The 20372-nt window shown below is 56.8% G+C and overlaps 1 protein-coding gene across 1 annotated transcript in view; it reads left to right on the forward strand.

Annotated features, from left to right (window-relative positions):
- Window positions 1-20372, forward strand: part of ESPNL (espin like) — a 29179-nt gene that overhangs the window by 2688 nt on the left and 6119 nt on the right. The window contains exons 3-6 of the mRNA XM_045481929.1: window positions 590-776; window positions 3017-3199; window positions 12721-12852; window positions 19479-19590. Of these exons, the coding sequence (XP_045337885.1) occupies window positions 590-776; window positions 3017-3199; window positions 12721-12852; window positions 19479-19590 (614 nt within the window). The remainder of the gene's footprint in view (window positions 1-589; window positions 777-3016; window positions 3200-12720; window positions 12853-19478; window positions 19591-20372) is intronic.

The following is a 20372-nucleotide window of genomic DNA, read 5'->3' on the forward strand; positions in this document are numbered from 1 at the left end:
TGAAGGTCCACATTCCCACCTGGCACTGGCCACGGGAGCCAGAGGTGAAGTCTGCGTCACCAGGGGATGGGGTGGCCTTGGGTAAGGGACTGCCCCTCCCTGTAGCATTTCACTAGGGACCAAGAACTCACCGGGCCCTGCAGCCACGCAGAGGCAGAGTGGGATTGGAGAATCCATGCCGGGGCCTGGGATTTGGGTGCCAGGCCCTGGACACTTTGCAGAGCAGGGCCTGGGCTCTGGAGGGTCAATGACCTGCCTGCTGCGGGCCCCACTAGGCTATTCACCCCTAAGATGTGCCCCCTCCCAGCAAGCCCCAGCACCGTGAACAGCTTAACAGCTTGATGGGGAGTGTGCACAGCTGGATTCCAGGATTCCAGTGGTGGGGGGAGGGGCGCCGCGGTGTCCTTGAGCAGTGCACAGCCCGTACAACCCTACAGGTGTTGCAAGCCCCAGTAAGGTGGGGCTGGGTGCACACAGGCTGGTCAAGTGCTGGGCCTCCCCTCCCCTTGACCTAGGCCTTTGGCTGGGGGCAGCCCCCTGCCTCCTGCAGGCCCCGCCAAACACCCTCTGACCTCACCTTCCCCCGTAGCGGAGTGAACCAGCGGACACGCAGTGGTGCCTCCCCGCTCTACCTGGCCTGCCAGGAGGGCCACCTGCACCTGGCCCAGTTCCTGGTGAAGGACTGCGGAGCTGACGTGCACCTGCGTGCCCTCGACGGCATGAGCGTGCTGCACGCTGCTGCTGCCCGTGGCCACTACTCGCTTGTCGTCTGGCTGGTAAGGGGGTGCCAGGGGTGTGGACGGGAGGGGGTCCCGGGAGGCTGGCACCCGTTCCTTCCCTGGCCGCAGAGTCACCCCCAAGCAAGCAGGGCCTGGCCAGGGCGGGGGCTCCACTTCTCTGGGTCTCAGTCTGCCCACAGGAACACTGGGGACACACAGGGTTGTTGGGGGGTCAGATGTGCCCGGCCATCGCTCTGGGCCCCCATGTGTGCGCTCAGGGAGTGCCGCCTGGAGCCCCCAGCTCTGACTGGCAGTCCCCTGCAGGACTGTGGCCCCTTCCCCAGGAGTCCTGGGGGCTCTCGGGGTTGGGGACACCCAGGTGCTCTGAAGCCAGCACCAGGCGGTGGCAGTTCCTGGCCCTGCCATTAGGCCACTTGTTGGGGTGTGCTGGGCCCAGCTGTCCTGGGCCAGTCCCTGTCTCTTCCCTTCTGGACCCATGGAGGGGCGATTCAGGCCTCCTTCCGGAAGGAAGCCCTGAGCCCCAGAACAGAGTGGCCCAGGTTGGGGCAGAGGTGCCTTTTTCCAGGATGTGCCCTCACCTCAGGAAACCAGACCAGGCGAGGTCTCTGGGATCCTCGAGGGTTCATTGCACAGGCCCAGAGGAGTCTCAGAGTGTGTGGGGGGTCTCCCTGAGGAGGGGCAGGAGGTAGGCCTAAAGGGGGGGTGGCTGGGCAAGGGGCGGCGCCCAGAGCGAGGAGGAGGCGGGCCTGGCATTCAGTCCAAGCTGGGGGGAGCCTGACTTGTGGGGCAAGTGAGCGGGGAAAGCGAGAGGACCGGGGCTCCTTCCTGAGGGACCTGGGAGCCCCGGAGGGACTCTGAGCCAGGAGTGACCAGTCTGAAGGTCGCTCTGGCCGCTGGTGGAGAGGACAGAGCCCTTCCTGGCTCAGAACTGCCCTCACTCCCCACGGGGTCGCGGCTCCCGGCTCTTCCTCCAGTAGGCTGGCCTCACTCCCCGAGCAGCTTCCACATGTCTGCCTGGTCCCCCCATGTTCGTGGCGCCACCCATGCAGCCCTCTGTCCTGCTGTCTTGCTGTCTTTCCTCCACAGCACCAACACCTGATACACTGTAAATTTGCCTTTGGGAGGCAGGGACCACATTCCTGGCCACAGTAAGGGCTCTGGCGATGTTTATCTAGCAGATGAATGAACGAGGAAGAAATGATTTCCCCCGGCCTCGGGATGAAGTCCAGCCACCCGCTTTGGCCTATGAGGCTGCCAGCATTTGCCTTCGGCCTCCCTTTGCCGCTCTGCCTCCTAGGCTGGCTCTTGGGCCCCCGAGGCACCTAGCAGGGGCGCATCTGCAGGCCGTATCCCCAGGCGTGTCCCCGGGCCGTGTCCCTGCGGGGCTGCCTTCCCACAGCTACTCCTGCTCCAGCCAGCTCCACTCCCAGGAGAGAGCCCTGCAGCCCGGCCCTAGCCTCCCTGTGGACTTGTCCTCACATGCCCTCTCCTGCGGTTCTGACGCCACCAATGTTCCTGTCCCCACACCTGGATTCCTGACCCGAGGCCTGGCATCTCTGGCCATAGAGCCATGCACAAGCAGGCGCTGAGCTCACGGAGCTGAGCCATGGGGCTTTGCTGGAGGCAGCGGCGGGGGTGGGGAGGGTGGGCAGGAGGGAAGAGTGTCCACTGAGCCCCAGGGAGCACCGGGGGCTCATCCCAGGGAAGGAGCAGCCGGGGCCATGGGCCCTGAGGCCCAGAAAGGTCTTTCCAGATGGCCTCCTGGCCCGTCTGCCTGCAGCCTCTAACCCGGTTCACTGTCTCCAGGGCTGGGCAGCCCCTCCCTTGGGGCCGATGGGTGGGCTCTGTTCCCAGCTCACTGTTGGCTTCCTGCAGTGCTCTTGGCTGCAGGCCACAGCTGGGCTAGATGTCCTTCTTGCTGTCCCTCCCACATAGAAGCAGCAAAGGCCACTGACTTCGGATCAGCCCCCAGCCCCATCAGGCTGCATCCCTACTCTTCTCCTGGCCTTTCCCTTCTGGTGAAAGCCGGGCACATGCAAGGCAGGAAGAGGGAGAAAAGAAACAGACGCCACACCCCCCAGCCCCTTCCACCAGGAAGGCAGAATTTGCCTAGAAGAGCCCCTCGCGTTTCCCTAGCAGCCTGGGTCACATGGCTGTCCCCAGGGCTTCCGGGGGAAGGTGGCCTCCCCCTTCTGTGCTGGGCTCCCTCCCGACTACACCACCCTCCCTGGGAGTGGTCACCTGCTCAGCTGGTCTCTCTCCCTCACCTCCCCCAGGTCACGTTCACCGACATTGGCCTGGCGGCACGGGATAACGAGGGGGCCACGGCCCTCCACTTTGCAGCTCGAGGCGGCCACACACCCATTCTAGACCGGCTCCTGCTGATGGGTGCCCCCGTCATGACAGACTCCTGGGGTGGGACCCCTCTCCACGATGCAGCAGAGAACGGGCAGTTGGAGGTAAGGCAGGCGAGGCGGGGCGGGGGGGGGGGGGGGGTTGCCGCGCAGTAGAGCCCAGGAGCCTCAGAAAGCTCGCCACGCCCAGACGCTGCCTGTCTAAGTTATTCAGCCCTGTAGGAGAGGTGTCCTGATTCCCCTTTTACAGATGGTGAAGTGAGGCTCAGAGGGGCAGTCACTGCCCAGGATCCAGACTCTGATTTATCTGGGGGCAAAATCCACACTCTCCCCTCCGTGCATACCCTTGCTTTGCACAGAGACCCCCGGTGTGTGTTGTCCCGGGGTTTGGGCTCCACGAGGGCCCTCCCAGGCCAGCCCTTGGCTGCTGCGCTCTGCTGTGAGCACTGGGGGGCCGGGCCGAGCAGGGGTGCGGGGTTAGCCCTTTTGCTTTATCCAGTAAATCTTGGGGACTCACGTGGCCCAGTCTCCAGGAAGCAGACACCCTGGAGTAGGAAGGGGTGATGTTTAAATATTTAAGGCCCAGGGACGCCCGCATGGCCCAGCCAGTTAAGCATCCGGCTCTTGATCTCGGCTCAGATCATGGTCTTGAGGTTCCTGAGTTCGAATCCCACTGCTTGGGATTGTCTCTATATGTCTCCCTCTCTCTCTGCCCCTCCCCTGCTCACATGCTGTGTTTCTCTCTCAAAATAAGTAAATAAACTTTAAAAATCAAAAAATAAATATTTAAGGAAGGCCCAACACTGAGAACAGACCCAGCCCTCAGCACCTGGCCCCTGCACGGGCACCACCAGCACAGAGACCTCACGTAAAGGCAGGACCAGAGAATATCTAAGAGCAAACCACACCTGCCCCACCCCCAGCCCCATATAGTGGTCTCCAAAGGAGGGGGGCCGCCTCCCACGGCCCCCCAGGGCCCAGCCTGCTGTAAGGTGCCAGGCAGGCCAGTCAAGAGGGAGGGCTTTATTGGCTGCAGCTAGGTATCCCATTTGGGGTCTATGCTTGGAGACGGCTGCTCCTGGCTGGAAGCCACAGTGTCCCCGGGGCCCAGGTGGCCCGGTGTCAGAGGCGTCAAGGAAGAGCAACCGTCACAAGCAAGAGTCACAGGAAGACGCTCGTTCCTTTCAAAGAAGGCGAAGGAGCCCCCATCCCAGCGCACGGCCGCTCGTTGGAAATTGTCTTTCTGACTCTCTGCTCCTCCCCTCGCTCCGCTCCAGCTATCCTCCCTCCCTCCTCCTCCAGGCCACCACTTGGCCCTCCAGGCTCGCCCCCCAGTTTCCATCCCCTACCTAGACAGGGAGGCGACAGCGGGTCGGAGGGCAGGGCGAGCCTCAGGTGGGGCCAGGACAGTCCTCGGCAGGCCTGGGAGAAGAGGGTGAGTCGGTCTTGCTTTTTGTCCCGCTACGTGACAACAGAAGGGTCCAAGGAGGTGAGGGAACCCCGAGTTCAGAGGGACCGGAGGAGCCCTGAGCCCAGCCAGTCGGTGCGGCTGAGAACGGCGGCCACAGCGGTGGCTTCCTTCAAATGAAACGCTCCACACGAGCCCAAGAAGTCGACCAGATGAGCCAAGAGTCCGAGCCTCCTTCATACAAACAGAATAACTCAGGCCGCAAAGCCGAGAACAGATTTCCTTTCAATCTTTTCATTCTGGAAATTCTAAACCCACAAAAGAGGGTGGGATCAGAACTTGCCAGTCTAGGGGTGCCTGGGTGGCTCAGTCAGTTAAGTGTCTGACTTCGGCTCAGGTCATGATCTCGCGGTCCGTGAGTTCAAGCCCTGTGTCGGGCTCTGTGCTGACAGCTCAGAGCCTGGAGCCTGCTTCAGATTCTGTGTCTCCCTCTCTCTCTGACCCTCCCCCGTTCATGCTCTGTCTCTGTCTGTCTCAAAAATAAATAAACATTAGAGGGGCGCCTGGGTGGCGCAGTCGGTTAAGCATCCGACTTCAGCCAGGTCACGATCTCGCGGTCTGTGAGTTCGAGCCCCGCGTCGGGCTCTGGGCTGATGGCTCAGAGCCTGGAGTCCGTTTCCGATTCTGTGTCTCCCTCTCTCTCTGCCCCTCCCCCATTCATGCTCTGTCTCTCTCTGTCCCAAAAATAAATAAACGTTGAAAAAAAAAATTAAAAAAAATAAATAAACATTAGAAAAAAATTAAAAAAAAAAAAAAAAGAACTTACCCGTCTGGGTGCTGTTCCTTCCTCAGCCCCTCCCCCTGCCGCTGGGTTATTTAAGAGCAAACCAGAGATAGCACATTGTTTTATTCAGAAATAATAAAGAAAAGGAAAGAAAGAGAAAAAGGAAGGAAGGAAGGAAGGAAGGAAAGAAAGAAAAAGAAAGAAAGAAAAAGAAAAAAGGAAAGGAAAGGAAAGGAAGAAAGAAAGAAAGAAAGAAAGAAAGAGAGAGAGAAAGAAAGAGAGAAAGAAAGAAAGAAAAAGAAAAATTCTTTAGCAAACATCTCCAAGAGATGAGGACTCCCTTTGTTTGTTTGTTTTTTTTATCACAGCCTCAAACCATCATCACAACTAAAAATAATTCATAGTAAGGTCGTGCCGTCACCTCACGTCCAGCCTGCTGATGCCATCCCGCATCCACTTTCCCGACTACAGTGTAATCGCTAAACAAGGGCCACGCACTATAGGTTTGCCTCTTGAGGCTCTTAATCCATAAACAGTGCCAGAAATGTACTCTGTCCAGGAAACACAGGATAATGCTTGATCTCCCCCACAACTTTACCATAAATGCTTATTTTATAATAGTTCAGAATCATTTTAGATTCCTAGAACAATTGAGACATGAATACAGAGAATCCCCACAGACTCACATCCGTTTTCCCCTATCATTAGCAACTTAATTCGCATGGTGTATTTGTCACAATTAATGAACCAAAGTTGATACAGTATTACTAAACAAAGTCCATACTTCATTCAGATCTCCTTAGTTTTTTACTTGTCTTTTTTCTGCTCCAGAATTACTTCCAAGATATCACACGACATTAAAAAAATTTTTTTTAATGTTTATTTTTGAGAGAGAGAGAGAGAGCATGAGTGGGGGAGACACAGAATCCGAAGCAGGCTCCAGGCTCCGAGCTGTCAGCACAGAGCCCAACTTGAGGCTCAAACCCACGGACCATGAGATCATGACCTGAGCCAAAATCAGATGCTTAACAGACTGAGCCACCCGGGTGTCCCCTCACACTACATTTGGTCTTCGTATCTCCTTAGGTTCTTCAGCTGGGACAGTCCCCCCCTCCCCTGTTTTTTTTGTTTGTTTGTCTGTTTTGAGAGAGAGAGAGAGAGAGAGAGAGAGAGAGAGAGAGAATCTTAAGCAGGCTCCACTCCCAGCGAGGAGCCCAGTTTGGGGCTTGACCTCACACCTGTGAGATCACAACCTGAGCTAAAATCACGAGTCGGATGCTTAACTTGACTGAGCAACCAGGTGCCCCACCCGCACCGATTTAAAAAATAAAACCTCGGAATAAAGAGCTGGTGTCCTAGCAGCTTCCAAAGGAGAGCAATGATTGTTTAGCATATTTTTTGTCTTACTATATCACGGTCTTTATGCTTTGAATGGTGCGAATCATACTTACTTGCTTTTTTAATTGAGGAAAAAAATACATAACATAGAACTTACCCTCCTAACCATCTCTAAGCGTGGTGGTGGAAACTATATGCATACTGTTGTATGGCAGATCTCTGGGTTCTGATCTCTCAAAACTGAAACTCCGTCCCCATCGAACGTGTCTCCACTCCCCCTCCCTCAGCCCCTGGCACCTGCCCTGCTACTTTCTGTCCCTAGGAGCGTGACTGACTACTCTAGGAATGTCATATGAGTGGAATCATACAGTATTTATCCTTTTGTGACTGGCTTGTTTGACTCAGCAGAATGTCCTCAAGTTTCACCCATGTTGTAGCACAAGACAGAATTTCCTTCCCTTTTAAGACTAATAGTCCGGTGTGTGGATGGACCACATCGCTTCTATTTGTGCATCCCCCAGTGGGCACTTGGATTGCTTTTACCTCTCGGCTGTTGTGAACAATGCTGCAGCGGAAGTGGGTGTGCAAATAGCTCTTCAAGACCTTGCTTTCTACTCTGATTACTCTTAACAGTATTAAACCAACCTTGCATTCCTGGAGCAAACTCCACCTGATCGTGATACATTATCTCTCTTATATGTAGCTGAATTTCATTTGCTAACATTTTGTATAGTGCTGGCACACTGGTTCTCGAAGTTGTCTGCACCCTGGGAATCTTCAGGACGGGTTTAGAATATCCTAACACCTGGGCTCCACTCGCCCAGACGTCCTGGCTTAATTGGCTCTAGTTGGAGCCTCCAAGTATCAGGACTTTTTTAAAACACCCCAGGTGATTCTAATATACAATTTCAAGAACTGTCTGTGCGAATAGCATTAGCTGAGCTCATCTAGGAAGAATTCATAGAGACGATGCTTCTCACCGAGGTGATTTGAACATGGGAAGGAGCAGGATTTCTGGCGAGGGAGAGGGCTAGACGTGGCCAGACTGCTAGAACGGAGCAGAGAGGAGGGGCTCCTGCTGGCAGCAAGCGGTCCCCCGTGGCAGGCCTTGCAGCCTCTCTGCAGTTTTCACGCTGCATCAGGAGGCTGCTACGGGATGGGGATCTCGAGAGGAGGGCACACTGCAGGAAGTTGCCATAAGAGGGGGTGTGATCTGGGGCTTTGGTGTCGAGGTTGAGAAGGAAACCACAGAAGACAGGTGTAAATGAGGTTCCCTCAAGGCTTAGGAAAGTGATTATAACTCCCTGGTAGTTCTCTACCTAACGTCGAGTTGCTGCTAATTCAAGAAGGGAGCTTCCTGAGTATTGCAGGAGTCCCTAAAGGCATTCTGAGCATGATCGCCTCGGTCGACTTCCTGCGCCTATCAGAGGCTAATTGGTCAGACCCTCCGATGTGTACCCGTTCGCTCTCCTTCATTCAGATACTCGCTCACCCAACACATAGTGATTGAGCACCTGCTTAGCACATGACCAAGGAGTACTTGGTTCTCAACAGGGCAGCACCCTCTGTGGCGGGTGTTGGAAATTTCAGGGCTGGTTTTGGTTGGTCCAGTGATCGGGGTGCATTGTGGTGGAGGGGACCCTAGGGGACCTGCCATTCACCGGGCAGTCCTGCACAAAATGACAGAAGGTCTCACGCCCCACACAATTCCCCAATGGCTCTGACATGCATGTAGGTGGCAAACCTGTTTATAATTACTTGGGCTTTGAACCCAGCTCAAATATATGTAATTACCTAAGCTCAGAATCTAAATACACACACACCCCAACATTTCTCATAGTTTTAGTACACATAAGACCTTTCCAAGAATGGTCCCACTGTGTGTGTTGAGGGCAGATAGTATTTTGTCTTATTTAGCACTTTAGTAAGAACTACTCACTGTCTGCAAACATGGCATCACTGATGTTTGAGTCTCCGCAGTTTGAAGTGTAACTGTAAGATCAGTTATTCTACATGTGGGTACATCGGAGGATGGTTTTTAAAAAAATTTTTTTTTTCAACGTTTATTTATTTTTGGGACAGAGAGAGACAGAGCATGAATGGGGGAGGGGCAGAGAGAGAGGGAGACACAGAATTGGAAACAGGCTCCAGGCTCTGAGCCATCAGCCCAGAGCCCGACGCGGGGCTCGAACTCACGGACCGCGAGATCGTGACCTGGCTGAAGTCGGACGCTTAACCGACTGCGCCACCCAGGCGCCCCGGAGGATGGTTTTTAAAATGCCTGTAATCGTGGTGCTCATTCAACTATAAAATTTCGAAGATGTGTACTTAACTCGTTAATTAATGAGAAAACAAGTAATTCATACAGCCAGTAATAAACAAACGTTTCACGGGTAAGGAATGATGGAGTGAATTTACAAATAGACAGATGCAAAACCAGTCAGTATGGACAGGGAAATAGCTGCGTTCCACCGGACACATTTTGTGTTTTGCCTTTCTCTGGACAAGAGTCATTTATAATATGAACTTTTTTTTTTTTTTTTTTTTTTACAGCTTGCAGAGTAGTTGGCTCTAAGGCAGTGAATGAAAGGCAGAAATAACCACCAGACTGTCCTAAGCAGGACACTCAGGAATCTGTTTTGTCCATTTCAATGCTTTTCTCAATTTTTCACGATACTGACATCAGACTTTGTCTTCGGTGCATTCGTGCCCAAACATTCACACAGTAAAATTCATGTCTTTTAAATTATAAATTATTTTTCTTTTCTCCTGTATATTAGAGTGTAGTAGCAATTCTTAAAATATATATTAATTATTACTAATAGAATGTCAGTAATGATTATTAATAAATACTTATAAAATATAAATATAGTAATTATTAGGGGCGCCTGGGTGGCTCAGTCGGTTGAGCAGCCAACTTTGGCTCAGGTCATGATCTCATGGTTCCTGGGTTCCAGCCCCATGTCGGGCTCTGTGCTGACAGCTCAGAGTCTGGAGCCTGCTTCGGGTTCTGTGTCTCCCTCTCTCTCTGCCCCTTCCCTGCTTGTGCTGTCTCTCTCTAAAATAAATAAACATTAAAAATTTTTCAAAAATGTATAATAATTATTACATGTGCAAGCAAATTGCATTATATTTAGAGTTCATGTTATAATAGTGAATGGGGTATCAGAAAATATTTGTAATAAAAAGGGGGCATTGGGACTGATGGCATGGGGGACTCTGGGCTAACTTCTCCTCGAGGTCTCTTCCAGCCCTGCACTGTCCTGTGATGCTCCTCTGTCTAGGGTGCCTATGAAGATCGTGGGGTCTTAGTGCCATTACTGTGAATCCAGCTGTACGACCTTGGGGAGGCTTCTTGTCCTTCTCCGTGCTTCATGTCCTCTTGTGTAATGGCAGGCACAGTAACAAACTTCACAGGGTGACATTGGCACTGAATCAATGGTCCACGTGTCACTCCAGAATGGTGCCTGGTGCCATGAGGCATGTGGGAAGGACTTGCCTCCCCATCTCTTGGGCAAAGCCTTCTCCACATGGTGAGCATGATGGTCCCTGGCAACCCCCAGCTCCCTGTGGATGGACTTGAGCTTTTCAAGGTACAGCCTAGAGGCCAGTATCAAGAAGGAAGGGAGCAAGAAAGTTTGCAGGGTGTCGATGAGGCTAGAATGCAATGGGGTCACCATTTTTAACGTGTTCTCTTTCTGCAGTTTAAAAAAAAAACTGTCTGACATTATTGTTTTCCATTCAGTCAAGGAATAAAGGCTTAAAGTTATCCACAAATTTACCATTTTGTCATCTTCATTCTTTCTGGCTTCTCCAGCCTTCCATATAGGATCCCTTTCCCTCAGTCTGAAGCCGATGCCTCAGATGTTCTGTTAGTGTGGGTTTGTTGCAGGCCAATTCTTAGTTTTGTTTTGTTTGTTTGCCTGGAAACATCTTTATCCCATTGTCAGTATTGAAGAATAGTTTTGCTGGGTATAGAATTGTAGCTTCGTCGTTTCAGCTTATTTCTTTCACTGCTTTGAAAATGTCATTCATTCATTGCCTGTGGTTTCTACAAAGAAGTCAGCTGAGAGGGTCCATGGTTTTGAAGATAATCATTCTTTCTCTTGTCACTTTTAAGGTTTTTCACTTTGTCTTTGGTTTTCTGCAATTTCACTATGACCTGAGTTGGAATGCTTTTTATTTCTCTCACTTGGGATTGCTTGAGCGTCTTGAATTTGTGCTTTGGTGCTTCCAAAAGTCCCGTAAAATTCCCAGCCATTATCCCTTCAGTGACTTGTGCACCCATTCTCTTTCTCATCTCTTTCTGGGATTATTATTACACATATTTTATTTATTCAAAAAATTTTAAGGTTTATTTATTCATTTTGAGAGAGAGAGCGAGAGAGCAGGGGAAGGGCAGAGAGAGAGGGGGAGAGGATCCCAAGCAGGCTCCATGCCGTCAGCATGAAGGCCATTGCAGGGATCAAAGTCACAAACTGTGAGATCATGACTTGAGCCAAAACCAAGAGTCAGACGCTCGACCAACTGAGCCACTCAGGTGCCCCACACATATTTTAGGCCTTCTTATGTCTGCTGGTGTTTTTGTTCACATCTTTTTGTCTGTCTGTGCTGCGTCTGCCCAATTTTCTGTTTACTAATCCTACAGCTTTGATTTTTAACTTGGTTATTGTTTCCATGTTCCTGACCTACTGATACTCATTTCTCAAATCTACCATATCACTTTTCCTAGTTTATAATTCCATGCCTACATTTTCAAGCTTGATTTAGGAAGCACAGTTGTGTTCTATCTATTGGGTTCCCAGGTCTTTGTGGGTCTATCTCCTTGCCGGTTGGATCTTCTAGTTCTGGTTCTGGTGTCTTATTTCTTTGTGCTCCTGATCTTGTCTGACTGTATGCTGGAACTTATATTTGAAAAATAATTCGTAGGAGTCATGTGAGGCCTTGGGTGATATCTTACTTCCCTCTGCCTGTTGGACACACATGGGAATTGTAAGCCCAGGATCTCGGGCCACATTCCAGGCTCAAGGTTCCTTGGACCACCAAGTGATGGGAAGCAGAGGGCTGGCTGACTTCTGGTTTACCTCTTCTATGAGGGTCAAGCCCTCATCTTTGGAAGACTGTGAGCTTTGGCTGGTCTCCCTAGTCCCACGAGGCTGCCAAAGATAACCGTTTCTCCTGTGTCAGCATGCTCTTAGGGCAAAAACAGTTCTTTTTTTCATTTTAAAGTTTACTTATTTGTTTTGAGAGAGAGAGTACAAGTGGAGGAGGGCCAGAGGGAGAGGGAGAGAGAGAGAATCCCAAGCAGGCTCCACACTGACAGCATGGAGCCCGGTGCAGGGCTCAAACTCATGCACCGTGAGATCATGACCTGAGCCAAAAACAAGAGTCCGTGCTTAACTGACTGAGCCCCCCCAGGCGCCCAGGGGCAAAGACAGCTCTGAGTGGTGGGTTCATCCCTCCGGATATTCCCTGGCTCCTGAGCCTGCCTGGTTCCTAGTTACCCACGTGATGCTTTAGGAAGGCGGCTTCTACACTTAGTCCGTGTTTTACATTGTCCTTGGGGACTCGTTTCTCTGCTCCCTGATGGGATCCATCCACCCGCCTGTTCCGCGGCTGGCACAGCCACCTCGCAGATTTGCAGACTTAAACCTCGGTCATTCTGGAATCCCCCACCCCTGTTCACGAATCCGGCAGTAATCGGCCATCATTCCGTTTTCCTGTTTCTAAGCATGAGAATGATACACACCTCTGAGCGCTGCTGTGGAAACGGACACCGGTTCTGCATTTAGAGCCCGGGGCACGGACTACGTACCGCCTGTTCACCGGCTGAGCCCTCGGCCAGTTCCTTACTGCGGGTGCCTCGGTTTCTGTCTGGGACGAGGGCGTGCTGCTGCCTGGTGGGGTGCGGGGGTTCAAGCCCTGTCCTTGCAGTGAATGGCGGCAGGGCCTCGGGCAAGTCCCTCGGCTGTCGGCGGCCTCAGTTTACCACCTGTGAGATGGGGCGGGCACAGTGCCCTCTCTCTGTCGCACCTGGTGAGCGCCGTGGGCGCAGGCGGGTAGCCCAGCGGTCGCTCGTGTGCCCCCTCCCTGCAGTGCTGCCAGACGCTGGTCTCCCACCACGTGGACCCCTCCCTGCGGGACAAAGATGGGTGCACGGCAGCCGACCTGGCAGACTACCACGGACACCGGGACTGCGCCCGCTTCCTGCAGGAGGCCGCCCGGCCGGTAAGCTCCACGGTCCCCGTCCGTCCCCGGGGGCCGGGGTGACGGGACTCCTGCCGCCCTGATGGCCGAGTTAGAGACAAAGCTCATTGCGGACGCCATGCTGTTCCCAGGAGAAGGGGCCTGGCCGGGAGCGAGCCAGCGCCGCAAGTCAGCTGGCCGGGGGCCAGGGCCGGGGCCGGGCAGCCACAAGGGCTGTGACGGGCCCGTGATGGAGCTGTGACAGGGCTGTGGCAGGGGCCGTGATGGGCCATGGCAGGGATCATGGCAGGGGCGCGAGAGAGGTTGGGACTGGGGCTGTGACCGGCGCTGTGATAAGGACCATGACTGGGGTCATGACAGGGCTGTGACTGGGGCCGTGACAGGAGCCGTGATAAAGGCCATGACAGGGCTGTGACAGGGGCCATGACTGGGGCTCCCACCGGGGCTGTGACGGGTCGGGACAGGGGCCAGGGCTATGGCCGAGACCAGGGCTGGGCTTGTGGCTGGACCTTGGCCGGGACTCCTGTGGGGTGACGTTGTCAGACTGAGGATACCCTGGGGCAGGAGCAGGGCCCTGGGTCCTTGGTGAGGTGCCAGCCCCATGGCCGTCCTGAAGGCAGAAGGCAGCAGGTCCCAGCCCCGTGCCCCCATCTCGGTGTGGCCCTCGTGGCTCCACACCCCGCCGAGCCATTTCCCCATCTGTGGGACAAGGATCCCACGCATCCTGCTGGGCCAGCCCCCCGCACATGGCAGGCCACCACAAGCTCACGCTGAATGAAGAGTGGGTGGGGCCGGGCACACAGGTGGCTTGGGGTCAGCGGTGTGGTCCGCATGGAGCCTGGTACCCGGGTCCCTCCCGCCCATCCCTCCCCCCTTCCAGGCCCAAGGCAGGTGCTCTGACAGATTAGTCCCCACCTGCCACAGCTCTTGCCACTTTCCTTTAGTGGCCACCCTTTCGGAAGGTGTCCCTGGGACCACCTGGCCCCATTTCCGGGTGAGAGCCTGAGGTCCACCGGGGAGGCTGCCCCCGCCCCCCAAAGTCAGGTCTCCCTGTGGCACTGCTGCTGTGCCTCTTTTTCCCTCAGGAGCATCCGGGACCAACTGAGGCAGAGCTGCAGGCCTCCCTGGCCCTGGGCCTGTGGGACAGTCCTCACCCGGCCCCTGCCAGGAGCCTCTTGTCACCGCCACCTGAAACCCACACCCAGGCTCGCTGCGGTTTGGGGCAGCGGTTCGGGTGCCCTGGGGCACATGTCAGTGCCCTGCTGTTGTGGTTTGAGAAACGAGAACTTACTGCTTGAAGTAATTTATTTGCGGAATGATGTATGTATGTTGCCTTTGGGCTCGGGTTCGAGGAGTTGGTCGGGCTCGGCAGGTTCCCGGTGTAGTGGGCGGAGCTTCCCAGGCCACAAGCCAGGAGTGTCCCGGCCCTCAGGGACCCTCGCAGCCCCTGTGTGGTCCCTGTGTGGTTCCTGGGGCCAACCTGGAAGGTGAGATCAGGAGGTGGGGTGGGCGCTGCTCAGCTGCCGGGGAGCAGGTCCCGCCTGGCCTCAGGGTGGGGTCCCCGGCCCGTCCCCAGCCTGTCGGGGCAGCGACCCTGACCTCAGCTTTCCATCCCCAGGTGCCAGCACACCTGCCAGGACCCCTGGCCTCTTTGCCCAGCTCTTTTGGGGGCCGGGGGTTCTGGTGTCTCCTGACTCCCCGGGCCGTAGAGAACCGGCCCGTCCCAAGCTGCTGGGGGGTTTTGCTGCCCTGGCCGTCTCCCAGGTATCACCATAGGATTCGAGACAGAATTCTGGTCTCTTGGTTCTCCCCCAACCAGTCTGGGCCGACCGTGTGGCCCCCCAACCCCGGGCTCACTGCTGTGTCTGCGGGGAGCTGGGGGAGCCCGTGTGGGACTCGGGGTGAGGACCGGAGCCTCCCTTCTGCCTCGCTGAGCGCCCAGGGTGGCAGGCCAGTCCCTCGCCTGTGGCTGGCATGTCCCCCTTCCCAGGCCGCCTGCCTCGCGTTCGCAGGCTTGGCCCCACGGGAGGGCAGGGTGTCAGCTGTGAGCCCCGGGGCCCGGGAGTGGGGGCTGTGCGCCTAATGCAATATTGATGGAAACGCAATATCCACAGGTGGCCGTGCCGGCCTCTCCCTGTGCTGGGCTCAGGAGAGGCAAAAGCTGTCATCTTCCACACCACAGGACAGCCTGCGCTGGCCCCGGGGAGGTCGTGGGTCTCCAGAGACGTGGCCCGGGGGACAAGACCGGGCTGGTGGTGGAGGCAGGGAGGCCAGGCCCCACCTCAGCCTGGGCCAGGTCTGTCTGCCCCCCTGGCTCTCAGGCACCGCTCTGCACAGTGAGGGGTTGGGCCTCTCTGACCTGGGTGGGGCAGGGGCTCCAGGGGCGGCAGCTGCAGGGCCGGGTGTGAGTGAAGTCCTGGTCAGGTGGTGGCACTGATGAACAGTGGCCTCAGGGGGCGAGCACCGCCCTCCAGGAGGGGAGGGGCGAGCCCCTTAGCACCTTCCAGAGCATCCGGACTGTCCTGTTCACCCCCAGCCCTGAACTCCCTCCCTCCGGGGTTGGGGTGGCTCCTTCTGGCTGGGTAGCACTGGCGAGTTCTGAGCATCTCCGAGCCTCAGTTTTCCCATCTGTGAAACAGGGTTGAAGAGCCTTGTGAAGGCAGAGGAGATGCCCAGTGGGGGCTAAGTCCCTCCCCTAAGTCCAGAAGGACTCTAGGACCCTCTCCTTTCGGCTGGGGAAACTGAGGCCCAGAGAGGGCAAGGGACTCCCTCAGACAGCCTCCTCTCCAGGGAGAGGTGGGGCTTGGCTGTGCGGCCAGTAACTGAATCTCAGCCATGGTGACCGGTGTCCGGCACCCATCTGTGGGTCATGATTTTCTCCGCCCGGGTGGCATTACAGGCCTGTAACCCTGCTCGCCACAGCTGTCCTCTATGTATAATGCATGGCGGGCACAGCATTGCTCAAATCTCACCGAAAACAGGAAAAGACAGCAGGCCGCGGGAAGGGCGCCAGCCCAGGCCCAGATGTCTGCCGGCCTCCGGCCAGTTGCCCGGTTCGGGGGCAGTGGTGTCCTGCCAGCAGGACACAGAGGTCGGGACCCAGTATCTGTGCTCCTTCGGCTCCGGGCAGCTTCGGTTAGTCGGGATGCCGGTTTTCCCGCCACCTGGGAAGCTGCACAGCGGACCCGGTTAGAACTCGGGGTGAGCGCCTCTCCAGGGTAACCACGGGGATCAGGTCCGAGCCCTACCGGTGCCGGGTCCTGCCAGGCGCCCCCCGTAACTCCTCATCTTCCTGACTTACAGGCGAGGAAACCGAGGCCCAGGGAGTGGCTCCCCAGCGCTTCTCATTGGTGAGGGGTAGAGCAGTATTCAGCCCCGAGGTCTCCCAGGCTGTAGGTGCCACTCTGGGGCCCAAGTCCATTTCCCTGGGCCTCAAACCAACTGCCGGCCTCTTTTGTCTCCCCCTGCCTGAGAGGCCACTGTGGCCCGAGCTGAGTCCGCAGTCCTCCAGGGGGTGGGGAGATTTGTGCCCCCCGCCCCTGAGAGCGGAGGGGCCAAGGCCTCCCAGGCAGGGGCAGGAAGCAGGGGGAGTCCTGGCGGGGCAGGGGCCCGGGCAGCAGGGGGACCCTGTGGTGCGGGCGCCCCCGGGGCTCAGCTGTCCTCCGTCAGACCACAGGGCCAGGCTCTCTAGCTGTGCCACAGGGTCTGGGGTCTGACTCAACCCTGCTTGAAGGTCGTGAGCCAGCAAACGTCTGTGTCGTGGATGCTGGAAGACGGCACAAGAGACCCGGGTCCAATGCACCTTGCAGAGAGCAAGCATCATGTTTTGTTGGGTCCCGGTGTGATGTGATATGGGCCCAGATGGCTACTGGGCACACAGGAGGTGGGGGAAGGATGGTGGCGCCTGGGGGACCCCCATTTGATTTGGGAGCAACAAGGTTCCTCTGGGTCTGTCCCTAGAAATGCAGCCAGAACTTGCATCCGTGGAAGGAGTGCGAGAGACCCAGCTGGCGCCAGCCCCCCCACCCCCCCCCCGAGGCCCACCCATCTGCCTCCTCCTCTACTGCTCATGCCCCTGGACCAAAGGAGCAGTGATCCGAGGGCCTCCCGGAGCAAGGACTAGGGGCTCAAATAAGATTCTGATCCCAGCTCTCCCGCATCCCAGCTCTGGGGCCTCGAGGAAGCCCCTTGCCCTCTCTGATCCTGTCTCCTCGTCTGTTCCCCGGGGGGCTGTGGGAGAGTGGTTCTGTACCAGAGGATCCCTCTGTCTGACCCAGGGATCTCAGTCCCGCCCGCTGCATGGTAAGGGACCCCACAGCCACCCCAAGCCCGCCTGGCCACCGGATACCTCCGCCTTCAAATATTAATGCCACACCTCCTGCTCTCCCCGGGGCGGCAGCTGCCACAGGTCCTGACAGCCCCAGGACGGCTGCAGCTTCCCGTGCACAGCCCAGCCCGTCTCTGCGGGTCCTCCCGGGCCGGGGGCCGGCGGACACACCCCAGCCCACCGGGGCTCCCGGGATCTCCACACGGATTCCCGCGAGGACTGAGGTGTGAGGTGTGAGGTGCGTGGTGGCTGGGCAGACGGGGTTTCAGGCTGTGTCCCTTTCCAGTGGCCACAGTGGGCCGCGGGGCCTGGACAGGAGAGCAATGGAGAGTCTGGAGACACTCGGGTGCGGGTCAGGGGTTCTCCTGAGGGCACCGCCGAGCTGAGGTCAGTCAGTGCCTCCTCGGAGGGAGGTGGGATCAGGATGTGAGCAAGGGGACACTCAGAGTGACCCAGGGGTTTGGCCAGCAGGACCAGCTGTATCACATGCAGGGCCAGCGCACGATGAATTTGGGGCTGCTTATTCAAAAATGATTAAGAAATTTATTTTTTTATTTAAACAAATTTCTTAACGTTTATTTTTGAGAGACAGAGAATGAGCAGGGGCGGGGGGCAGAGAGAGAGGGAGACACAGAATCTGAAGTAGGCTCCGGGCTCCGAGCTGTCGGCACAGAGCCCGAGGTGGGGCTTTACCCACAGACCGTGAGATCATGACCGCAGCCGAAGTTGGACACTCAGCCGAATGAGCCCCCCAGGCGCCCCCAAAATGATTAAGGATTTTAAGACAGAGACAGCAGAGCATCAAACGGCGCTGCGACATGGGCCACACCCTCCAGACACCCTCCGGCCACAGGCCACACATCCCACGTGGGGCTGTTTTGAACCATGTCCTCTGTCCTGCTCGGGGCTCTCTGCAGCCCCAACCTGGAGGCGTGTCCAGCCTCTGCTGCCCGCGGAAGGAGGGGTGAGGAGCTTCAGTCTGACGGCCAGGGTGGGGTGCTGAGGGGGGTGAGGCTGTGGTCCGACTGGCTGGAGACACGAGCTGGGGCAATCAGGTGTCAGAAGGGCCTCCGTGACGCTGCCCAGGGCCCCGAGGTCTGCCGTCCAAGAGACGGCGTCGGCCGGACTTCAACTTTCATCTTTAAACCAAAAAGTGATTTCTCTGCTGCCGAAGGAGGAACACGCAGGGGGCAAGAAGGTGAGCACTGTCCCCCTGCTGGCACCCCTGTGCTGTTAGAGTGGCCTGCACGCCCCCTGTCTCCTGCTGGCTAGTCAGCTGGCCCAGAAGTCTTGGCTTCCGTCAGTCGGTCCCAAAAGCTGAGGCTGCTCAGGCCTGAGCTGGGGAGAGAGCTCCAGGTCAAAGGCTCTTTCTGGCTGCCACCTGTCAGTGCTGGGGGCGGGGGACATGGCCAGAGGCAGCTCTGTGCCTTGCCCTGGACATGGGGCAGGCTATGGGGGTGAGTTTGGGGTGCCCCTGCAGTGCCGAGCCTGGGTTTCCCCAACCACCAAGCTCCATGGAGCTGAACTCGGTGATCTCTGCTTCCAGGTGGCCTTGGGGAGGGGGTGGCCTGGGCCCTACACCACTGCTCTGAGGTGAGGCCACAGCCCCACAGCCCCTGCTTGTGGCTCTGAGAAGTGTTCTAAGTGCCTCGTGGTTTCCCTCTGTGCCCGTTGGCGGGGACTCTGCTCTCCTATCAGAAGGGGGTGCCCTCGAGGCACTTTGTCTCAGCACGGAAGTCCGGGACGGTCAGGCAGGGGGGTTGCGTGTGCATGAGCGTGTATGTGGGGGCGCGCATATATATGTGTACGTGCGTGTGTGCGTGCGCATGGATACACACGCATGTGTGAGTGTGTGCACATGTGCACGGGTGCAGGTGTGTGCACGCATGTCTCACAAGGCCAGAGAGAGGTAAGCACAGGCTGGACACCTGGCCCTGACCCAGCACCTGGAGCTGCCGCGTTAAGCTGGTTCCAGAGAAAGGCTGAGCCAGGCCTTTAGATGGGGGGGCTCACCTGCCGGTGGTGGTGGCCACATGCGGGGGCACGATGAGTGACGGCACTGAGACAGGTACATGGGGAGCGTGAGGAGTCCTGGTCACCAGGCATGGAGGGGTGGGCAGACACGGGAGGACAGAACCTCACTCCTGCGCACTTCACCCTCTCCAAGCCCCGTTCCGAGATACACATGCCCTCCTCCCCCGCCAGGGAGACTGGGCCACGGCCAGCCTGCCGGATGCCCCCTCCACCCCACCAGTCATGCGGCGGCCCAAGCCAGGGCTCACTGGGGCCTCCTGCTGACCAGGTCCGTGTCCACCCCCAGGTGCCGCTCCTGATGACGCCACCGCCACCACCGTTTCCCCCTCCTCCACTGTCAGCTGCCAGGCGCACCCCGGAGGATGGAATGAGGGGCTCGGGTTTCAGGAGCCCCACCTGTGAGTACACGTCTCCAGGGGAGACTGGCCTGGACCATAGGCGCGGGGGAGTGGGCGTTGCTGGCCCCGCCTCTGAGGTCCTTTGTGGGGGGGGGGGCTGGGAGGGCAGTGGACTCCAGGCAGCCGGGCCCACAAGACCTTCAGGACACAGTTGGGGTCATCCCTCCCACCACCCAGCCCCCAGCTTCTCCCAAATTTCCATTACTGTCTGGGTTGCTTCTTTAAAGGGAGGATCAACATTTTCCATAATGGACACTTGCAATTAACTGGCCCCCTGCGCAGCCCTCCGGGGTCCCTCTGTGAGCTCTGAGCCCCCAGGGCCTGGACGTCCTGCCTGTGTGACCTTGGGCAGCCTCATTCCCTCCCTGGGCCTTGGCTTGTCCGGAGAGAGGTAAATCTCAAAGGTCAGGTCACTGGGACCCAGGCCGCTTCTGGATCTGCTGCTGTTGGTTGGAGCCCCCGGCCGGTGGGATGTCCACGGACTGGCAGGGGCAGGCCGCTGACTGTTAGGGAATTAGGGCCGTTCTACCAAAAATTGAAACGGAGGGGCGCCTGGGTAGCTCAGTCGGTTAAGCGCCTGACTTCAGCTCAGGTCACGATCTCACAGTCTGTGGGTTCAAGCTGACAGCTTGACAGCTCAGAGCCTGGAGCCTGCTTCGGACGTGTGTCTCCCTCTCTGCCTTTCCTCTGGTTATGCTCTCTCTCTCTCTCTCAAAAATAAATATACATTAAAAAAAATTGAAATGGAACACGAAAAATCTCAGCAGGCCCCACATTTGTGA

Source organism: Leopardus geoffroyi, chromosome C1 (genome assembly GCF_018350155.1).
Source record: "Leopardus geoffroyi isolate Oge1 chromosome C1, O.geoffroyi_Oge1_pat1.0, whole genome shotgun sequence".
Classification (NCBI taxonomy): Eukaryota; Metazoa; Chordata; class Mammalia; order Carnivora; family Felidae; genus Leopardus; species Leopardus geoffroyi.